Source organism: Nasonia vitripennis, chromosome 3, assembly GCF_009193385.2.
Source record: "Nasonia vitripennis strain AsymCx chromosome 3, Nvit_psr_1.1, whole genome shotgun sequence".
Lineage (NCBI taxonomy): Eukaryota > Metazoa > Arthropoda > Insecta > Hymenoptera > Pteromalidae > Nasonia > Nasonia vitripennis.
Window position 1 is genome coordinate 474,741 of NC_045759.1, and position 22,698 is coordinate 497,438.

At 42.5% G+C, this 22,698-nt stretch overlaps 3 protein-coding genes across 10 annotated transcripts in view; all 3 read left to right on the forward strand.

Moving 5' to 3' along the window:
• Nucleotides 1-16,664, forward strand: part of LOC100120284 (FERM domain-containing protein 5) — a 42,155-nt gene extending 25,491 nt beyond the window's left edge. Inside the window, exons 6-12 of one of the 8 annotated variants that reach the window (XM_031926709.2) lie at nt 4,385-4,537; nt 6,281-6,295; nt 6,900-6,988; nt 8,529-8,734; nt 9,293-9,460; nt 10,272-10,820; nt 11,540-16,664. In XM_031926709.2, the coding sequence (XP_031782569.1) occupies nt 4,385-4,537; nt 6,281-6,295; nt 6,900-6,988; nt 8,529-8,734; nt 9,293-9,460; nt 10,272-10,820; nt 11,540-12,297 (1,938 nt within the window). In that variant the 3' untranslated portion in view covers nt 12,298-16,664. Of the gene's footprint in view, nt 1-4,384; nt 4,538-6,280; nt 6,296-6,899; nt 6,989-8,528; nt 8,756-9,292; nt 9,461-10,271; nt 10,821-11,539 lie in introns of all 8 variants that reach the window. The other 7 variants (XM_031926707.2, XM_016984454.3, XM_031926708.2 and 4 more) reach the window with 7 other exon arrangements.
• Nucleotides 16,665-16,816: 152 nt separating this feature from the next.
• Nucleotides 16,817-18,890, forward strand: LOC100120315 (protein Peter pan). The gene is made up of 6 exons (XM_001603918.6): nt 16,817-17,002; nt 17,099-17,379; nt 17,445-17,655; nt 17,728-18,054; nt 18,137-18,470; nt 18,544-18,890. The coding sequence occupies exons 1-6, from the start codon at nt 16,985-16,987 to the stop codon at nt 18,690-18,692; spliced, it is 1,320 nt and encodes a 439-aa protein (XP_001603968.2). The 5' UTR covers nt 16,817-16,984; the 3' UTR covers nt 18,693-18,890.
• A 132-nt stretch (nt 18,891-19,022) lies between these two features.
• Nucleotides 19,023-22,418, forward strand: LOC100120346 (nuclear pore complex protein Nup85). Its single transcript, XM_001603945.5, has 9 exons — nt 19,023-19,197; nt 19,441-19,546; nt 19,620-19,967; nt 20,034-20,413; nt 20,500-20,828; nt 20,917-21,134; nt 21,224-21,442; nt 21,520-21,619; nt 21,700-22,418. Exons 1-9 carry the CDS (start codon nt 19,168-19,170, stop codon nt 21,905-21,907), a joined length of 1,938 nt encoding a protein of 645 aa, XP_001603995.1. The 5' UTR covers nt 19,023-19,167; the 3' UTR covers nt 21,908-22,418.
• The last annotated feature ends 280 nt before the right edge of the window (nt 22,419-22,698 follow it).

Here is a 22,698-nt window from a genome sequence, read left to right on the forward strand (position 1 = left end):
CTCCCCCACTGGCTCTGCTCGTAGTCGAGTCTCTCGCGGATGACGGGTTTGAGTGACGGGCGGCGAAGTGTATCGTCTAGCCGCGCCTCGGCCACTTGGAGATTAGGAAAGGAAAAACTTTTAGGAAAGTTTCTGCCCGACCTCGCGGGAAAAAACGGCTGACGCTGCGGAGCGCAAATTTGTTTACAACACCACTGCCATTTGAAATTACGGAGCTTAGCGCTGTCCGCGAGAAACCTCTCAGCGACTCGGCTCTCGCGCGAAACCGATTCCGTCCGGAGCAGCAGAGACATTGTTTATAGCTCTATCCGCGGCGCTCGAACATTTTTACCCTCGCTTTTCTGTACACGTGCAGTCTTGTTCCGTCTCATTTAAAAATCACTCTCTTTCGCGAGTTTCCGACTCGGCGAGGAAAGCGCCTCGTGCAACTTTCGCGTGTGTCTTCCCCTCCGCCCGTTTTTATGCCGAACCCATCAAGCGTCGTCGCGTCTGTTACTTTTCCAGTACTCTTTATAGGGGATTTCGTCGAGCTAAAGAAGTAATGAACGGCGACTCTCCCACGCTCACCGGTCGGCGGTCTTTTGTATACGGTCGAGCTCTCGGAATAAAGTTTTCGCGTAAATTTAAAGCTCTCGCGTCGGAATGTGTGTCTGCACGCGCGGAATGCGCGCCACTGCGCTTATACACACGTACACAGCCGAGCGATAAATGCCGACCACGGCGCGGATACGCCGGCGCGCTTTCTCCCTCTCGTTTTATTCAATTCAGCGGTGTTTAACCAGCGCCGAATTCTCGGTGTATGAAAACGCGCTTCGATCATGCCACGCCTTCGGAGGCAAAGCAGAGCTAGCTCGTGACCCATTTTCCGGTGTAGCCCAGCGCGCGCGCGCGGACGACCAGCGGAAAAGCCGATTTCTCATTTGATCGACAAAGCGCCAAGCGGTGAAGGGATTAGCGTTATACCCCGCTGAAAAGAGGCGTCCAGTCGAGCCGCATTATTGAAACGAGGAATTTTAATAATTACAGCGGACGCGCTTCTCTCTGCCAAAGTCCCGCCGTCTGCAGTGGCTTTTTCGCTAATGTTGTACATTCATCTTTCTTTGTGCCCTGATAAACCGCTCCGCAGTATGAATGCATGAGACGGCTAGCTTTCGCTTTGGAATTTGAATTCAGCGGGGCAGTCGTTTTACTTTATTCAAATGCCGCGGACGTGTATCGGAATTTCCGAGCGCGACTCTTGAGTAGAGCCTCGCCGGGACAGTCTTCTTCGCGCGCAGTCAAATCGACTGTAAAGTTTACTCGAATGTTCGGCATAAATAAAAAATTACGGCGCCAGCCAAATAAAGCGACCGTACGAGGCGATATTTCCTTTTTTTTTCGGCAGTTTCCTTTTTCGAATACACGCTTGTTCTACAATTATAGCTTCGGATTATTGGAATTATTTTTCATTGTATTGTAGCAACTTGAAAAGTTGCTGCACTTAAACGAAAAGCCAGTCATTCGGAAGCCTCAAACAGCCGAACAGATTCGCTCTCACGGGGGAAGAGCTCGAGCCTGCAGTAACACCCCCGAAGGCGCTAAATCATAGTGCGCCGGGAGAGGAAACCCCTTCGAAATGAACTCTGCGATCGTATAATTCAACCACTCGCTCTATGATGTTCGCGCGGAAAATTCAGGTAGTCGGCTGACTAATCGAATGAAAGCATGGTCGAATCGCCCCGACTGGGCTATAAGGACCGTCCGCGTATATAGCTAGATGGTTTTCCTACGCCTTTGGAGGATCCATGCGAGGTAGGAGAGCCGACGATTGGATCGGAATTGAGTTTGCCGAATCCGGAGCGATATCAGCGAAACAACGGCTATCATTTGCTCTCTGCCACTGATACTCTTATTTTCCGGACATCTGGACATGCAGATTTTCGACGAGATTTTTCTCGCGGGCATTGCTCCACTTTTGTTTGGTTTTGCGCGACGATTGAATTTTTTCGGCGCGACGACGCTGCCCGGAACGAGTTTTTTTATTGACGTGCAAGTCGGAATTGATGCGAACTCGATTTTTTTTTTCCAGGGGACGATCGATTTTAGAGAGCGGAAACGTCGGGATTCCATTTTCTCGGTGTGTCTGCGCGAATCTCGTGTAAAGGCAAGTCGAGCTCGAAACGTTGTTTTTGCCCCCCGCGTATATGTAAATATTTTATACGAATGCGTCCGCGTAAAGATGTAGTCGCGAAAAGGAAAATTTCATAAAATATACATCGGGAGTATCCGCGCAAAAAAGTGCACGATGGTCGGTCATCCCTCGGCGATATCGATTTTCCGCGCCGCAGGGAAAAAGCGACATCGGATTGATATATACAAATTACTCTCGCGTATAAGCGACAGTCGTTTCTTGCGCATATTCGAGAGCAATCCATCGCAACCAACATTTGTCCCGGACGAATTACATTTCTAAAAAAAACACAGCCATAACGCTCCATCATTTCCGCGCGAATTGCTCCGGTGATCTATTTGCAGTGGCTCATCTGCGACTCCATCCGCAAACGCGATGATAACGCGCAACTCCGCATAAATCACCGCGCGCTCGACTCTTTCCTGCGGCAACGAAATCTCCGATTCGACTCGTGCCGCGTTTAAGACACTCGAGGACTCGAGGCGCTCCATTTTTTCATCGGGCCGTTGTCGGAGACTTATCGCGGCCATGTATAATACATCGGACGCCGGCGCGTATATCTGCGCGGCTCGATCGGGCGACGACGAGTCACGCGCGCGGGGATGAATTATTGCGCTGCAGCCGCCTTTTTTCATTAGGAGCTGCCGTCGCTGCGTAAATCTGAATGTGTGTGTATGCGTTTTCATTTATAATTCGGCATAAGCTAGAGCCGATAAGGCAGACAAGTCCTCGTAGTGCGATAGTGTTGCATACATTCGATTCGGACTTTGTACAAGTCTGCACGGAGGCGAATATGGAAATGCGGATTCATAAGCGCCGAGAGTTAAGCTCCGAGACTAATGTCATGATAATGACCGGTCGCCGGACGCTGCCAAACCGATATCGGATCGGGTTTGGCTCGATGTTCGAATAAAAGCTCGATTATAGCCGCACGGCTAGTGGATTAATTAAATCAAAATTAGTCGATTCGATTAGCCGCTGTGTAACAGTCGGCATTACTTCCTTTGCCCTGAAAATAATGCCGTAGCTACTTTGTAAACGCACTGCTAATGCGCGCAACAAACCCGAAATTACCGAAAGACTGCTGCGTAACGATTCGTTGTTTCCGCGCGAGAGAGATACGCGCATGGCAGGAGTCAGCGCGCGACAAAAAGCAAAGCGCAGGCGCAAGCCGCGGAGCTTATTAATCTTGTCATTATGCGCGCGAGGCCGAGCCCCTTTCGGTAATATATTGCCTGCCCGCGATAAGGGCTTTACCGGTTAATTAAGCCGAAAATTACTGCTACATCGTCGCAGCGCTGCCAGCCTGCTATTATTACATCGCGAAAATTTACCTCTGTTTGTTTGAACGCGCTTTTCTAAAAGCTCGTTTTTTCTCTGTTCCCGTGGAAATGAAAGCATACGCTAGGGGTATTATCAATTTCCAGATCATTCCATTCCATTAGCATTATTTTTCAATGCGAAAGCCGCTCTAGAATTCGAAGCGTACTCGAAACGTTAATAGAATCGCATGAAAATGTAACTGGCGCTTTTTGCATTTGTATTAACTATACTTGTCTGCTGAATGACAGTTAAATTGCGGTTAAAACCCGAACGGAATTCTGTATATTCGCCCGAATTTATCCACAAAATTGGTGGATACTTGCGAGCAACGCGTGCATTCACGAGCCCGTAAACAGTGATTACTTGTTTGCGCAACGTACTTTACGCGCATTGATCGATCGAATAATTGTCAATTGTCAGAGAACCATCTCGTACTCGGAACTATTTTTAATACAATTTCCGTTCAGCCGATAGGTCACCGCGACCCCGCAAGTAGGGGCGCGCCTTCGTCGCCAATGACGTTTCCGCGTTGTTGAATGCCACTCGATAACTGTTAATGTCAAATTCCAAATGAACGATTATATAAAGGCAGATCGATCATACTCAACAACGTAGCCGCGCCAGATGCGCAGGGATGAGATTCGTTTTATTCATCAAACCGTTTACGATTACGGCTGTATAAACCGTTTTACCAGTGAAGCGAGATTTAAAAAAAAAAAATTACCTATCGATTAATACAAGAGAAGCCATTATACTCGTGTCAATAAAAGATAGCCTCCGCAACGAACTCCGAATATCTTGGAACATGCAGATGTTCCGATTGTCCACTCCCGATTGAGAGAATACACGTACGAATCAATAAAACAGAGATCGATCGTTATCTGCTTCCAGGATCACAAGGGAACGCCGTTGTACCTCGGCATCAACCACTGCGGGATCCTCACGTTCCAGGGCTCCCGCAAAACGAATCACTTCCGCTGGCCGGAGGTTCAGAAGATCAACTACGAGGGCAAAATGTTCATAGTCCATCTGACGATAACCGAGGTACGCGTGGTCGCATCGATTCGATGCACTCGAGATTAAATATAATACCGGCTGAGAAATCGCAGCGATTTTTCAGTCGCCCTCTATTCAGACGTGTAGCTGGGAAGGAGGATTGAGGCGTTTCTGTCGGCCGGCAGATACGCGAGAAGTTTCGATTGCACTGAGAACTTGTTTCATCCATATATAGCTATGAATTTTCGAGACTCGTCTCATCTATTTCTAGTTTTTAGGGATTTCGATGTACGTTCTCTCAGTGTGCGATAGTTGAACTTTATGAATTCTCTAGAATCAGTGATAGAGACACGTGATAAAACGGAAGGCAACGACGCAATCAACGTTCGAACGAGCAGCAAAGGGCTAATCTCGGTTGCTCGGTAAACGCCGGTATAAATGTGTAACGCGACAGCTTTTTCAAACGCCCAATCACGAACGATGTCAAAAAGCAAACCGAGCTCGAGGCAAACCCGTCGCGCATCCGATTACGAATCGCGAGGCCAATCGAGTAAACGAAGGCGCATTCGGATTCGGAAAATTTAATTTCATTCCAACACGCACTCGCACCGCGAAAGTCGAAGTCTCCATCATTTCATCCCCCTCGGCGGCGGCGGCGGCGGCGGCGGTCATTCGCCTCGGCGATGTGCGCCCCGCTTCGGTCCATAAACTTTCCCTCGAGCTCAGAGCATTTTCCCCGCCGCAACTACGGCCCTTATAAAACTCGCGCGGTATACTACGTGCCAGCCGTGGAAAACACGTCCATATACGTGTTTTACCTGTGCATCGTACGAGAGGCGATATTGCGCGCACGTAAGAAGCCGCGGGTGCTTTAGCCACGTTTGAGAGCAACGGCTTTGCTCCGGAAGGTCTGAAAGGCGCCTTTATTTTCTAAATTTTTTCTTCGCCTCCGAAAATCGGAGTACGAGCTCTCCTCGAATTTCTCAATTATATACGCGCACGCTAGACGGATAGATTACGGTATAGGTACAAGTGTGCGGATGAAGTCGGCAATGCAGAAAACTCTTGGCGTCCCTGCGCGCCGAGGGAAAACGCCGTGAATAAGTAACGAAGCCGCGCCGCGAAAGAAATAAAAGTAAAATCGAAAAGTCCCTCGGCATTAACCTTCGCCGCGCACACAGTGAGATGCAAAGTCGCGTGTAACGCGTGTGTATAGAGACGTGCAGGTCTGTGTGCGCGAACGCGCGTAAGCGCATTATGCAAAGGCAATGCCACAGAGTCGGAATAGAATCAGGCTGGTGCATGCGGCGTGCACGCCCGAGCTAGGCGGGGCTAAGTCGTTCTGCGGGACGTATAGTCGCTTTGGTGCACTGTGTAACGACCTCGCGACGAGCGCTTGCACTTGTACCTGTACGCGGTATATACGGCGTCGGCAGTACAGTGGCGACGATGACGACTGGTTGGTCGAAAATTTGATTGCGTCGTCGTGGCTCCGGTCGAGTTCACGAGCGAGCGAAGGACGGAAGACTGGTGGGCTCTTTGATCCGAAAATTTGGCTACTGTAATTTTGCGATACTATCTAACTTCCGAGCGCTCGTTCACGCTTCCACGTCCTCTTTCTTTCGCGCCCTCGTTCAGCTCGCTCGCATACGTGTAGGCGAGTGCTCATACACCTAGAATAGTCTCGAGGCTATATAGTTTTACAAGTAAAGTAATCCCATTATTTGCCCCCGCTGCGCATCGGCTCGTCTCTCTCTCTCTCTCACTCGCTGTCCCGCTTGCTGACTTCAGGACATGAGGACGAAGGTGAGTCGTCTGTGTTCAGTCGTATTTTTCCGGCTCGCAGTGTGTCCCGGTCTCGCGAGAGAAGCTCCGGAGCTCCTACTTTGCGTTTTCGATAGTTTTTTTAAAAATTGTGAGTTTTAGGTTGTAGAAAACTAATTTTGTGGGCGATTGTGCAAACTTGAAACGTATGTCAAGACGTCGTTCGTCGGTTTACAAATCTAGTCTGTTTTTGCGCTCTCGAACGTTTCATTGATAAGTGCGACAATTCGTGAATACAAATAGCTTGGATCTTCTCCTTGATGCTATCGGGTACGCCGTGTTCTTATCAAAACTTTGTAATTGAAAACATTCGTTTTCTTCAGTTTTATACGCTTCTTTCCGATTTAGCAGTGTAAAAGTTTCAGCAAAACTTTAACTTATAATAAGGAATTCCAATTTATTGCGGGAGTTTGAAACTGCAACAAAAATTTATTGTTAAATTTAACAGAGCAGCTATACGTATTTGGCAGATGTACGGCGGAATAAAATATAGAGTCGAATGCGATACCGAGTCGTCAGTGTCGTAGAGAAAAAATGAGACGTGAGACGTTGACAGATTATTGCAAGTGTGGTGTAAATTTTGCAGAAAAAGCACACCGTCGGATTTAAGTGTCCCACGGGCTCGAACTGCCGTCACGTTTGGAGATGCGCCATCGAGCAAATGCTGTTCTTCACGTAAGTATTTTACACTAGACTTGGCCTTACTCTTCCTCCCTCCCTCCCTCCCTCTCTCTCTCTCTCTTCTTCGTCACTTCTTTCTTTCAGCAGTGCTTGCAAAATAACTGTCTATCTGCCGTAAACACGAGCTTGTGTCGAGTACGTCAAGATTTCTTTTCAATTCTTTCTCTCTATCTCTCCGTTACATCTAGTTGTCAGTGTACCTTAGTCGTAGTTGGCAACCCGAGAGTATCGATTAAGAAGCCAAAACGAGTTGTTTCACTTGTAAACGCTGTCTCTGTAGTAGCAATAAATTTGCGCCGCGAGGGTGTACCGAAATCAACAACGTCGTCGCCGCTCTGCAGCTATTTCAATCGTCATAACGGCAGAGAAACAAACAAACCGAAAGAGCAGCCAATTAATCACATCCCGGAGAATATAATATGTACGGAGAATATATACACTGTGTGTACGCGTTAGGGGAGCGCATAAAGTAGCCCGGCGCCTCTGACAGAGTCGTACGTAGGTATATCGCGGAATTCAACGAACCACAAAAGTGGAAGCTCGTGCGCGCGTGCCTGTGTGGGCGGAGGCCAGGCGCGTACAATTATGCGCGAGCGCGACGCTCATTAGTTTGCCCAGGCGTCGGCCTTCTATTATACATCCGGCAGAGCTTCTCATCCCTAATGGAAGCCGTCGAGCGCCGCGCGCTCAAGAACTGTTCCATTAATTAACGGCCGAGTCGAGGGGATGAAAAATCTACCGAGGGATGCATTTCGATCGATGCTCCTCCTCCGAATTCAGATTCTCGGTTCGGCGCGTATTGCACTTTGAAGAAATGTGCTGTGGAAGCGCGTTTCAACGAATAAAAGAAGAAACGGTTGGCGCGCATAAAGCTCCGTATAATTATACGGCATCAAGTGCTCGAGAACAGCGGCGTTAAATTCACTGCGTACAGCTAACGAAAACAATCGGAAAAAGTATCCACACACAGGGGCGCAGCAGCACATAAATAATTCGCTGAAAACTCATCCGGCGCGCTCCTCTCTTTTAACTTTTTCCGCGCTTCTCGGCGAAAATAATCGCTCGGGCTCTTTAGTTTCTGCTGCTTTTTACAGCCGCGCGCACTGGAAAATGAATTTTCCTCCTCTCTCACTCTCTCTCTCTCTCTCGAGGAGGGTTTCGAGGGCCGCCTCTCGCGCAGGATGCCTCGCTGTATCCATAAAGCTCTCTCGGAATGACGTTCGGTATCCGCTTCAATATGAAATGAATGACAAGCAAGCGCGACATGCGGCGCAATGAGCGAGTTGCGGGGCTCGAGATGCCGTGACCTGTTGTCAGCTGCGCCCGGATCTTGGCTGGGAGCCAATAAGGGCCGCCGCGTTCCTTCGGCCTTAACTTGTTGAATAATAACTCGGGAATAACTCGCGCAAGCTTTTTCGGGGATCATCGAGGCCGCCCGCGCTGGTCCTTGTCGATTTCAGTACACCCGCGCTTAGCCAGAGTTAACGGCTTTGCACAGGGATGAGTCTATAGAAGAGATGCTTTCTGTCGACAGGCTGCCACGCGCCTCGGACGCACCGGTCATGAGCGGCGGCTCGATCTTCTCCTGGGGCACCAAGTTCAAGTACACCGGACGGACGGAGCGCGAGGTCCTGGAGGAGACGGGCCCGCTGCGCAAGGAGGAGCCGCCGATCCAGCGCTGCCACTCGACCGGCCTCAGGCGGAAGGCGAGCAGCGTGCCCGCGACGCCCAGCACACCCAGTCAGGATCTTGTTGAAATTCGTTAGTACAGAGAAACGCACATTGCTTTCATCATCAGCAAGCTCCGCGCGCCTCGCGATTCTCCTCGCGGTTCGCTCGCGGACGGGCTCATCATGTTTTCTTTTCTTTTTGCCTCTATTGATTTGTAGTTCGTCCTGCGTGCCCGTTCTTAGCACTGGCTTCTGAGCTGTAACAATAACGATGAAACAATGTTTAGAGCAGACCAACATATCAACCGACATAATTACACTGTAGCATGGCCACTTTCGCTCTTTTACTTTTCACGATACGTCTCGTTAGTTTGCCACTCGCTCCGAAAATAGTCACTCCGAACCGATCCATCGAAATTCCGCAATCAAGTTGGCTCCGCGATAACGAGCGGTCACGAGGCGCTCGATACCACGATGCTCATTCGCGTCCGATCGTGCCAGCAAGCTTGCACGTCTGTGTGTATAGCAGCACATGTACACACACGAAAACGATCCGACACGGAAAAATTTCGAGGCTGACATGGCTCGAAGCGAGATCGCAGGCGACTGTAACCGTCTCGTTGTGCAGGATACTCGAGTCTGCCGAGGAGCTGCCACAGCGCGGGCCTGGACGGCGCAGGTATGTCCGACATCGGCAGCGGTATGCCTCTCAGCTCGCCCTACTGCCCCGACAACACGCTGCCGCTCCTCGAGACCGTCTCCGAGGACCAGGAGATCCACACGAGGAGGAACAATGGTTGGTGCCCAGCCGGCTGTGCTCTCTCTCTCTCTCTCTCTCTCTCTCTCTCTCTGTATCAATATCTACATATACTTTACTTTGATTATTGTTTCATGTCGTTCTCTTAGTGGAACTTTTCTTTATTTATTTGTTTGTTGCCGTCGTGAGTATACGCTCTGTTATACTTGGCGCTGCTTATGAAGGTTTACTATATTTTACATACATGCTGTAACGGTGTGATCGCTGTTCTCTCGGAGGGGCCGTGTCGCATTTTCGATGGATTTTTGTTTTTTACGATCCTGTTGTTTTTCGCGTTATGCTTGCGCAAAATATTCCGCCACTCTTGAAATGCTTGAAACTCTTGTACAGTATACCACATGTCTCACGGAGTGCGTCGACGGTGCGTCGGTAAGTTGCATCTTTAGGTATATCATTTCAAGCTGAACCTGTGACATTTACGCTTTCAGCCGTCTGTACAGTTTGTATAAATAAGCATCACTGGCCGCCAGTCTTTTGTCGCAAGTAGTGCGAGAGTAGAAGGCCAAAGAGCCTCGCGCAGAAAAGCTACAGGATCTGGCGAACTTGCTCAAGTTGCATGATCGAAAATTGCATGGACACCGGCTTCTCCCGCGGCGCCCGGAAGCAGAGTCTGCCCTGCTCGCGTACGCGGCGTAGCGCGCAAACTCGGCTTCCGAGGCTCGCGAGCTGCGCTACTGCGTTGTAACGAGCGCGCGGCGCAGATACGTGCGAGCTTCTTTCTCTCTTATGATTTCCTCGCTTCCTCTCTCTCATTTTGGGCTCTCCCCCCTGTTTTCTTTCTGTTTTTTAGCGTTAGACGAAACGAATTCGCATGCGAGTGCCACCACCACAACCTGTTACACCACAACCTCTACCGCCACCACCACAACCACCACCACCACCACCACCACCACAACCACCGCGTCTTCTTCTACTACTACCACCGCCACCACCAACACCACAATAAACCCTGCGCCGAGAAAACTAAAATTCCCAAAGAGCACCCAGCAGACGCGCCCGCAAGCCCTCTATAGTCAGAGAATCGTGATAGGCTCCGAGGAGCTCCACGGCCGGGATATCGATAACGTCGTGCGCCAGAAAATCGATGCCCTCGAGAAAAGTCCCAAGGTCGTCAGGTCGACGGCCCTGATCGTCAAGCGATCGGTCGCCCCGGCCAAGCCGCGCCCGCCGCAGCCGCAGCAAGCTCGTCAGCAGCCGGTTTCGTGCGGCGCGAGCACCAGCAGCAGCACCACCTCCACCACCACCACCGCCACCAGGCTCATGCCGAACGGCGAGCTCAGCTCGAGGACAGGCGCCACCGGCAGGGGACGGGCCGAGGACGTCGTCGACGCCGGTGCAGGTGAGTCAGGGGCTGACTACCAGAGACGTCACAATCCGCCACACCCTACTACTATCGTCACAACCACCTGCGCAAAGTACTCTCGAATGCCCTCGCGACTGCCGCCGCTGCGGGCAAACGTCGAGCGAGGCTGCAGCTCGTCGACGTTTCGCACGTTCCGACGCAGTCGCAGTAAAGCTACTCTCTCACTCTCTTACCTCTGTCTCTCGTCAACCACCTCGACAGCATCACACCTCGCACGGAGGATCGCAGGAGGACCAAGGTTGAAAGAATTGCGAAGAATCCCCGTGTGCCCGACTCCTTGATCGACTATGGCCTCTAGTACACTGCTCCCTGTAGTTTCAATGTTTGCGCTTACTCATACTTTTCCTCCTCTCACTCAGCTTTTCAGCCCATATTATTCTTTGCCATCTTTGTTCACTCTGTCGTAGTCGCAAACTCTGTAAGAACCTTACGATTCCAAAAGATTCATGTACAGCGACGCAGCTAAGCTTGTTCTATTTTGCGCGCTATGCTCTTGAATGACGAGTTTTAAATACTGCACAGAGAGACGCATGCGTTCAATTTTTCTTTCGTCTTATTTTTCCTCTTCTCATATTACTTATTACTGCGTGTACAAGTGTATATTCAATGAAAACCGCGATGCGTGATATTTCTGATCCGGGTACAGCAGGGCAGGGTAGAATAAGCAGCGGTACTGATTCATTTTTCATTTATAGTAAATATCCGCCGGGTTGCAGCATCGTCAACCGAACGGTCCGCTCTAACGCGTTACTCTGCCACGTCTGTTCGCAGTCTGCCAGCACGACTACGACAGCGACTACTACTTCCGGGACTCGTTCGACCACTCGTCCTCGGAGAGCCAGCTGCTGGAGGCCAAGCCCGGCGGCGTCCACGGCAGCGTCCACGGCAGCAGCCGCTCCATAGCCCCTGTCCCGAAGATGCAGCGGCTCCAGAACTCCAAGATCTGCAACGTCGGCCAGACGGCTCTGGGCTCGACGAGCACCGCCCTGACCGCCGCCTCCTCGGCCGCGGCCGCGGCGGCCCGTCACCGCGGCCAGATGTCCCCCGCGACCAACACCGTCGGCAACATCGCCAACTCGCGCATGGCCAAGCGCACCCTGCGAGTGGTCAAGCTCTTCATACCGGCGCTCATGCTCACCATCACCGTGCTGTTCATCGTCACCGTCCTCGTCTTCGAGACCGACTCGAAGCTCTTCGAGGGCCTGCGGAAGACCCCGGAGATGGTCGCGCTCAGAGCCCAGTACTACGCGCCCATCAAGGACTTTCTCAAGACCAAGCTCGGTCTCTTCTGATCACGATGGCTCGAGCAGAGCCAGCCGACAGTCACGGCTACCTCGTCGTTGTTCGTCGCGTAGACAGTGCCGCCTACGTCTCTCGCTGTCTATCTCTCTCTCTCTCTCTCTCTGCACATCGACTGCAGTGTACCTATGCTCTTTCTACTTGTTCAAAGTGATTTCTCCGAGTTCTCCGATTCTACGCCTCGCGTGTGCTGCTCTTTGCGGAAAAACGATTGTCAAACGATAACTTGCTTATTATTTCTCAATCCAAACGCGTAAACTCTCTGTTATTGATTTCATGTTTTTGCTGAGCAAGAATGCGAGCTGGTTCGCGGAGCCTCGAAGCAGTGGCGTATCGTCACGTAATGTACAGTAGTTGAGCTTTTTTATTACGGGTTTGTACTCGAAGCGCGCGTTTCGAGCTTTACATAACTTGCATGACAGTTGTAGTTCAAAATTTTCCCCGCGGTTTGATAAATAGTCGAGTACTCGCTTTTGCATTCAACTTGCGTTCGATATTTTAATCCTTCTGAGACTACGATTGTTTATTGCCTTTAGGCCCTAGTGCGGTTTTGAGCTAATCTTCGAGACGATACACGCCAGCTTCTTCGAAATTCTGCGACCTACTCGTCACTCGTTATCAGTTACTTCGAAGTAGGCGACAATGTTTGTGTAAAAAATGCTCCTGGCTGCGATCGACGCGAGTGCCAATGTTAATTGTATATCTGACGACAAAAATTGAAAATTGAAGAAAAAAAAAAGATAACAGTGTGTGTTCTACTGCTAGGAATCACTTGTATATAATAAATGTACGGCGCAACATGAGATTGCAAAAACGAAGACCCGATGATTGCAGTTTTGCTTCTTTACTGAGTTACGTCACAAATGTCCACGTACGCCTTAAAAAGTAATGTGTATCTCTTACACATACAGACAAAAAGTATGCTAAATAATAACTAACTAAATCAATAAACGCTTTGAAAGAAAAATATATAAAAAGTATATATATATACATATATATATATACATATATAAATAAAGGGATGATTTGACGGTCGTGAATTGAGATTACGTGAATCACGCGCTATATTATATTATACGCCACATAAATATTTGTCGATGATTATGAAAATCAAGCAGAGAGGATTAATCAAAAGCAAAAGTCGACGGAAACGGTGAGAAACACGAGTAGTTGTTGCAGAAATCAGCAACATCTTCTCTTGCTCTTCATTACGTTACGAAAGCAGAAATGAATTCAATCCGCGTGCATTTCCAACAAATCGAAAAAAAACTTGATGGTCTTCCGACAACGTCCTTCAAAATGGATGATCTGCGCTTATTTTCGCACTAGTAGCTGGCTTGTTTTCTCTACTGTCACTATTCCATGATGATTTTTCAAACTCGGAAAGTTTTATTTTTGCAAGAGTTTTACGTGTAAAAATCATATATCAAAGCAACCTTTCTCATAACTTGTCAATCAAAATTATAAAAGCGTCGAATGTTCTTTGTGCTAGAAATCTTTTTCCATCTCTGGAGTATTTAAATCAAAATATCATTGCTTCAACAGTCAGTAGATTGAATTGTATATGAAATATTAACAGATAAGGAATGAGCCACGCTTGCAAAAATATACATTCGTGAACTACCGATATGAAATTTCATGTAATAGAGAATTATTTTATCATTAAAATACGTAGAGACAGCATCGACTCATGAAAGCGTATGTTATGTATATTATATATAATAATAAAAAACATAATAATTATTAGATGTCTAGAAAGACAATTCCAATAGCTGATAAAGGAAATTAAGCAAAGTAAGTAGACAAAAAGCAAACGCAACGGTCAACGAAAAAGCAATTCACCGTTTTGTATGTAGTGTGATCGCATTCCATTTTTTTCCGACGCGCAGTGGATCTTTGCACTTTTTACATTTACTTGTTTTAAAAAGCGATACATGTGCATTAAACTTTGACAGAGCGCTTATCACAGCTATAAAACTCTTTCTCGCTACGATTTCGCAAATGCAGCCTCGCGCCTTCATTTATTAAGGCCTATTTCAAAGAAATATATTACGCGAACACTGAAAGTACGGTATACTGAAATCAATAATGCGTTGTTTCACTTTGATGACAAAAATACAATAAAAAATATCCGTGTCACTAAAAATAATTGCAAATGACATTTGGAAGCCTGACTCGCATGCGTGAAATCGAAGCTTATTGAAAATATACACATAACCCATTTTTTCCTAAAAGTGCCTATAACGCTGTCCTTTAAAACTTCGGCGAGTCAAGCGATTGAGTACTGTAAAATGAGAAAAATAATAAAACCGCAAAAATCGAAAGATTCACATTGGCGGATCTGCGGGACGATCAACAAAAGAAAATTAAAAAAAAAACTAAAAGGCTTACAACAATTTTTCATAATATTTATCTCTCTCATCCGCGCTTTGCAATACAAAAGAATAACAAGCGAATCTATAAACCGCATATTGTACAGCAAAGTAATAATTTATTACAGGCGAGAAGCCGTAAAACTGAAGATTCAAATATTGATGCAGACGCCGAGCTATACGTATATATATATATTGTGTAAGTAATATGTTCTCTGGCTTTTTTATCGCGACAGTTTTGAGGATACGAAACAAATTGTCGTTATCACGCGCATTATGTACATTAGTAAGTTGCATGACGACTTTCAATAGAGAGAACGTTTGTCGTGATATGTATAAATATACGGATGTCAATTGCAAAAAAAATTTAATCTAATAGATACTTATGTAAAAAAATGAATACTAATGATGATAAAGAGATATTGAGAAACGAATAAGATCACGGGCAAATCAATTTTGTTATTAAAGTAATTAAAATTAATTTTTTTTCTTGCATACAATAGAGATTTGAAAACGATGCATCATGGGAATGAATACAATTTTTCATAATTTCAGCAATTAATAATTTCCTGTAAAATTATCGAATTCATTAAAAGTGCGAAAGAGATAAGTAAGCATTGTTAAAGAAATTAAAGGTAACTCTAAGAAACTCTTTTCACTGTAACTAAAAGCTCTGTGCGATCTGCGTAAGTAAATATAAATGCAATGAAGCAGTGGAAAAATCGATAAAACGTGCAATACAAATCATGACAGATAATCGTTAAATAGTTCTTGTTATAACGGGAGTGGGTGCGATGTTGTTTCGTGATTTATTTTATTCAATGTAATTTATATTTAATTTACGATTGTGCTGTATAAGATTGATAATTTTTAAATGGCATTTTTATGTTACAATGCACTCGTTATATCATTGTTATTGCCTCAATTACTACTTATAGTTTCTCTCATGTATAAAATAAGTGTTGATTTATTCATAAAAGATATCGCTTTAAAAACTTTGATTTTTTAACTCCGTTGACGAAGAATTGTACGGTATGAGAACGAATTATTCTTTACTTTACTTAAAAATAAGTATTTCTTTATATCTTATCTACTTTTATTTTTTATAATTTGGTATAAGACGAATCTATTTTTGTTGGTGCGATAGATATAATTCTAGTACAAATAAGCGATCTTTTATGTAGCAAAGTGATTAAAGAATAATTTGGTAATTCAATTATGATAAATGAAAAAATATGAAAAAAACACGAAAAAAGTTTTTCGGTATATGATTTATCTTTTGGATAGAAATAACGCCGAGTGTTAGTAACGATAATAATATTATTAAAAACAAAATATAAATGATGAATGATGCAAAGATAAGTAACCGGACAAATAAAAGATTGCTATGATCAGAGAAGTCAAATTTTGTGGTCACAGACGCCAAATATGTGACATAAACTTCGAATTAAGGTTCGAGGTAGATTGCGCGTAAAAATAGATAATATATACCAACCTGTTTCTCAATTACAATCAACAATATTTGTACTTCTCACCAACAAAATAATATCATATTCGTTCTTGCAGAGTGAATCATGAAAGAAAGATAAAATATGAAATATGAAATAGAGGCATAATAGAATAGACATTCTAAAAGAAATACAATCATACTTTCTGTTATTTAACGTACAAACTGCGAACATTTTTTGATGTGCCGCGATAATTTTTCTCGCGAAGCTTGTAGAAAAGAAAGAAAAGTGTTAAATATTGAGCAAGATATGCATCAGTGTATGTGAATTGAAGAAAAGCCATTTTTGTATAAATAATGAAAAATCTATGGCGTAGATATGAAAGTGTGATATATAAGAAGAAAAAAAAAGAAAAAAATGAGCGTGATTTATTTAATCAAAAGCTAATCATTAATCCATCAAGACTTTTGTATGCTTGCCCTAGTAGCAATCTCAGTCACGGTTGAGCAAAATGAGTACTTCAAAGATCTGAAGAAAGAAAATACACGTAAAAACCATTAAGCATAAAAATTATTAGCTACATACTATGAAAATAATGATGTGTAAATATACAATGTTTTGTAAGACAGCATTTTTAATGAAAACAATTGACTTCAACGGATTGTATAATTGGCTGTATTAAAAGATAATTATAATAATAATATTTGAATTTTTTCTTTTCCTTGATTACATTATACACTATACTATAATATATTCTGTGTTCTAAAATAAAATTTTTTAGTATCTGTATTACATGAATTTGCATATTTGAAAATTTCTGGAACGCACTTTTTCAATCGATCGTTGGTAAAGTAGTTCGTATTTACTTGTCAACACGTGCTCATGCGATTTTCATGCGGTGTTTATGATTTGAGGTTATATTTTAGGCATGCAGAGGAAAGTCTAAGCGACAGATCAGTTTTCATATTAATTGGTTTATTTTGCATTAATATTGAACCGATAGTTTATTCATTTTAACAAAATGGGTCGCAGTAAAAAGGTAACATAGAAATAGCTTTTTCTACATAAATTGTATACTTGTGTACGTACTCAAGTAATCATGAAAAATTGTTTTTATACCTTGACTCAATTGCAGGGACGATGTGTGAAACGAAATAAACAGTTAGAATTGGTAGAAAAAGATGAGTTGGTCAAAGCACCTCATTCCTTTGTTATTCATAGAGGATTACCAGGTGATCACATTGTTGAACTAACCAAGGATTTCCGTAAAGTCATGGAACCTTTCACTGCAAGTGTATTGAAGGAGCGTAAAAAAAATACTATCAAAGATTTTGTCTCTATTGCCAGTGTTTTACATGTTACACATATGTCCATATTCACACGAACTGAACTTGGAATGTATCTTAAGCTTTGCAGGTATTTAAAATATTCCCTTATTTCATAATATTTGTATTTAATTATTCATAAGAACATTTTTGTAGGATACCAAGAGGTCCAACCCTTACTTTTAAAGTTAAAAACTTCACCTTGGCACGTGATGTGGTATCTACAACAAAAAAGCAACTTGTATTTGAAGAAGCTTTTAAACATTCACCTCTTATTATTTTAAATAAATTCAGTGGAGAAGGAATGCAAATGAAGTTAATGGCTTCAATGTTCCAAAATATGTTCCCAACGATCAACTTAGCTACTGTAAATATTAATATTATTCATCTTTAATGCTGTTTCAATGATACTGAGTATGTAATTTATAATTGATTTTAGGTAAATTTAAGTAATCTTCGTCGCTGCGTCTGTTTAAATTATGATCCAGAGACAAAGTTGATAGATTTCAGACATTATGCTATCAAAGTTGTTCCTGTTGGTTTATCAAGAAGTGTAAAAAAATTAGTTCAAGCCAAAATACCAAATTTATCACGTTGTGAAGATTTTGGTGACTTTATGACAAAACCAACAATGTCAGAAAGTGAAGCTGAAGATGACCCTGCTAGTCACGTTACATTGCCCCAAAAATTGTCTTCCAGAGGAAATCACGAAAAAAGCACAAGTGCAATTAGATTATATGAACTTGGACCCAGACTCACATTACAGGTAATGAAATAGAGAAGATTTGGTGAAATGCGTCTGAAAGTTATTTTTAACTAAATTTAATATTAAATCTTTTTATGTGCAGCTAATTAAAGTTGAAGATGGACTTATGGAAGGTGAAGTACTTTACCATGAGCTTGTTAGTAAAACTGATGAGGAAAAGCTATTAATACAGAAGAAACGAGAGCAGAAGAAAAAATTGAAAGAGAAGAGGAAAAAGATACAAGATGAAAATAAGAGCAAAAAAGATGCTACAAAGCAAGAACTTAAAGAAAAATCACTCAAAGGTATAGAGAAGAAAAAAGAAAGTGACATCCTTATGCAAAAAATAAATAAAGAATCACAAGAGATAAACAAATCAGATGACGACGATGATGCACAGTATTACAGGGATGAAGTTGGTGAAGAACCAGATCAAGGTAAAAATAATTTCGTTATTAATAAGTGCATTTTTTTCGATTTTTATCTCTTAATACATTTCTTTTGTTTTAGATCTTTTCCAAGGAAATGCCAATAACAAGAGGCCACGAGCATATGTACCAAGATATAAAACAAAAAAGATGAAAACTGGAAATGAAAAACCTAAAGCAGCAAAAGGAGGATTTGACAAAACAAAAAGACGAGAATTTAAAAAAAAATAATGTAATAACTTTTTCGTAATTTTACACACTTATGTTAGTCACTCAATTTTCAACTGTACATATACATAAAAATTATATTATGTAAAAGAACTTTTTTTATAAGTTATACAAAAATGCTATATTTTTTTAGCAACATTCTGTCATTTCAGTACGTGATGTGATATACTTGTTATCGAATAAAATATGTCTATAAAAACTTGAAATGTTTTAATTTTATTTTTACTATAACGAACTTTATTACCAACGGATACCACGTATAAGTAGGTATATGATTTTTTAAATATAACTATAGGTACTAAGTAATGGGTATATGATAGAGGGACTCGCGGTAGATTTCGTTTTCGGCGCGCGCTGTATACCTAACCTTTTCGACGTATGCCGCTCGTGCCGTTAAAAAGATGTGTTTGTAAATAATTTTTTGTGTTAAGTGCAAACCGTTTAGTTTGTGAATGAATGTTAATTATTATTTTTAATTATGGCTGAAGGAAGTAATGCGCAGATCATAGTACGTATCAGAAATTTTAACGTTAAAAAGTTATAACCTCAATCTTTGCAACCGGGTTTTGAATTCGTTCTTCAATAATTTTATTCTTAAGAAATAGTTAATAATATCTTAATTTTTCGTGTAATCAATGTTAGTGTGCACGTGAAAAAAAAAATTATAAATTGATTATCGGGCGCAACCTGCTCACATAATATAAGAAAATTGATTTGGTGTATACTTATTACAAAAATGAAATAATTTCAGGCAATACCTGATGATGTATGTAGAAAAGCTGGGACTGCTGCGACTTGGGTTGGACCAAATAAACTTGCTCTTTTTGGTTACAAACATGTGAATGTACATTCTAAAGGTACTGTTAAATTTTTTTCGTAAACATTTTTAACCTAACTAAACAATTGTTTTAACAACTATAAATATTTAAGATGCTCCAAGCAGTTTTTCACCCTGTGAAGCAAAAGTACATTTTCTCAGACCAGAAGTAATCTTATTTTCACCATCTCTTCGCAAACTTGTAAACGAAAGCAATGGTGTATTTTTATCCATTCAAAAGGTGAACTGTTCTCCTACTTCAAATGATTCAAGACCAGAAATGCTAAAATACAGCAAACAGTATCGTTCTATCTTGAGAGCTTGTATAGAAGAATTACAAGATCTTGCTGAAAAGTGCCCACAAGAAAAGAAAAATCTTTATGAAAATTTTCAAACTATTTTTTATAACATTGAATGTGTCTGGCATTTGACAGAAATTCTCTACGTAGATGTTGTTCCAGGTATATTTTATTTTAGACAAATTATAACTGCTGATAACGCGTGACTTTATAAGCATTTTATTTTAGGTGATGTTGTTCTTCCTCAACTTCTTGAGTGGGTTCGGTTTCACTTTCCTTCAAGAGAAATAATGGCCATGAAAATTTTAGCTAAGAAGAAAATTGGCGCAGACCTTGAAAATAATGAATATTGGGAAGCTGTGATGGGTTGTGCTTTACATGGAAAGCTAGATATTGTTAGAGCTCTTCTTGCGTTACACAGTAAAGCAGATCATTCAGCATTTATAGCTGCAGAAAATTCTTTGAGAAATATGCCTGTATACAATGTATATGGTGGATACTCTGTCAAAGAATTTACAATAAGATGGAAGCAGTGGCAGATGAGTTTGTCTCAAAGCATTGATAGCAAAGCTTTTGGTGTGGAAGAAAACTTAGAAGCACTTATGAGGGTATGCTGATTTGCTATAAATGCTTTTTATTCTAAGAAAATAAGAGTGAAAATTATTATTCTACTATTTCTTATTCTTTGTCACAGTTAGTTGTTGGTAATGAATTCTGGGAATTCTCAAAATACACAGAAGCATGGTATGAGTTACTGGCAGCAAAGCTGTTTTATTCTGCCCCATGTTGCAAGCAACCAGAGCTTGCTCGTCATGCAAACAGTGTTGCAATTAAATGGCAATCAAACCGACAAACCTCGCTTATGACATTAGATAATATAATTCTTGCTTTGATGGAAAGTGACTTGCATCAAGTTATCAAAGAAATTCAGTACATGAATGATAATGGCTGGTTTGCAGCACACTTAACAGATTTACTGTACCACTGCGGCAGATTGAATATAATGGACAAGCACCAAATCAAGTAAGTTTATCAACAACACAAAATGTTGAAAGACTTATATTCATTAATTTTTTTTTAATAAGATAAAAAAAACGGTTTCATGTTTTAGTGTCACAGATTTGCTTCATGAATCATTGATATTGGATTATGGTAGTACTTTAATGGACCATCATTCTTTATGGCAGTGTGGTGCAAGCTACTTGGAACACTGTCCAACACAAGGTCTAGCAAGGCTTGAAACTCTCTTGCAGACAATCCCTCTGGGTAGTGAAGCTAGAATTCATAAGATAATTGATCTAGCAAATGAGAAAAATATGCATAATGTTGGTAAGTAACTTAATATAACTTAATATAATACCTGTATTTAAAGTTGAATATCACTAGAATTTGTAACAATTATTTGAAAAAAATCGCAGTTAATAGCATTTGCAAGATCCAAGGAATAAAATGTATTAATCAAGGTCGATTGGGCAACGCGCTTGCCTGGGCGCTTAAAGCTCGTGATATTCTTTTCACCAGCCATATCGCTGATCGCTTCCTCAAACACTACGTTGAACATGCGGAAATACAATGTCGAGATTTATTAGAGAATCTTGGGCCTTGTATGCTCGTTAGCGATAGGCTCACATTCCTTGGTAAATCACTTACTATACTGCAGTACATAAAAATCTTAGCGATTAAGAAGCGTGCTAATTTTTATCCGTATTTTTAGGAAAATATTGCGAATTCCATCAAATGTATGGCATAGGAGAATTTAAAGAAGCCGCAAGACTACTCATATCTTTGATTGTCTCAGAACTAACACCAAAATAGTAAGCGTTCTTATTTGTCAGAATGAAATAACTAAAGCAATGAGAATCAATCAATCGTCAATTTGAAATCTTGATTTTAGTTTCTGGTCAATGCTGCTAACGGACGCTATCCCACTTCTCGAGACCGACGACCTTGTGTTCTCCTCCGAAGATACGTTCGAGCTTCTGCACGCGATCGAAGAACACGGAGACGATCCCAAGTTTGAAGACAAGGTGATGATATTCCGGTTGGCAGCTGCACGAAATCTTGCGCGAGCGCTTATCATCGAGGGCAGTATGCCTGATTAACGATCATTCTATTATATACATCTATATTTAGTTGCCAAACAAATGTGTAAATATTATACCTTTTTATACAGTATACTTATTGCCATCGCGGTAAAACAAGCGTTTGAGGATTGAGCAGTCGTTCGCTAAGATTTGTATTTTTCGTTCATCTCCGTGTAATTGTATGTGATATTGGCAGTACAAAACTTGTGATTTTTTTAATTTGTTTTCCTCGAGGGATTTAGTTTTTGTTTATTATTTTTAAGAAGGAGCCTTTGTTACAGTAGTATTTGTAAATAAATAAAAAGGATAGTGTCAAATTCATGTCAAATGAACGAGAAATCAAAATTCTAAGCGATGTCTGCTCAGTCTCATCCGGATCAACTTTACTGCCAGAAAAATGCCTCAATCATTTGATTATTATTATTTCAAGTCAAAGAAATAAACGTATCAAATGTTTACAAGCAATGTGCTTGAAATAACTGTATTATTGAAAGCTCATAAAGACAGCAGAATTTTTCCACATCAAAAATCTTGTCATTCGCGTCACTTTAAATCCTCTCAATCACCGTCAGCGCAGAGTCGTCGAAAAAGAGGCGCAGCCGATACTGGATATCGGAGTCAAGGCTTGGTCGCGTCCAGACCGCGATTACGCGGCTCTCGGATCGTGATGCGCACAGTGTAGGTGTAACTCGATCTACGTATATAGGGTATTGAAACGTTTAGTGCACAGAAGCCATAATCGAGTAGAAAGTTGAAAGTCTGTGTAGGTAGCGTCTTGCTAGTTTGTACTTTCTATGTGTCGGTGCCGT

What these genes read in the sequence shown, in the direction of transcription:
- LOC100120315 (XM_001603918.6), top strand. An exon ending in GACCCAGACTCACATTACAG is followed by an intron (nt 18,055 to 18,136) that starts GTAATGAAATAG and finishes TTTTATGTGCAG; the next exon opens with CTAATTAAAGTTGAAGATGG. An exon ending in TGGTGAAGAACCAGATCAAG is followed by an intron (nt 18,471 to 18,543) that starts GTAAAAATAATT and finishes CTTTTGTTTTAG; the next exon opens with ATCTTTTCCAAGGAAATGCC.
- LOC100120346 (XM_001603945.5), top strand. Translation starts at nt 19,168, where the DNA reads ATGGCTGAAGGAAGTAATGCGCAGATCATA. An exon ending in GAAGTAATGCGCAGATCATA is followed by an intron (nt 19,198 to 19,440) that starts GTACGTATCAGA and finishes AAATAATTTCAG; the next exon opens with GCAATACCTGATGATGTATG. An exon ending in ATGGACAAGCACCAAATCAA is followed by an intron (nt 20,829 to 20,916) that starts GTAAGTTTATCA and finishes TTCATGTTTTAG; the next exon opens with TGTCACAGATTTGCTTCATG.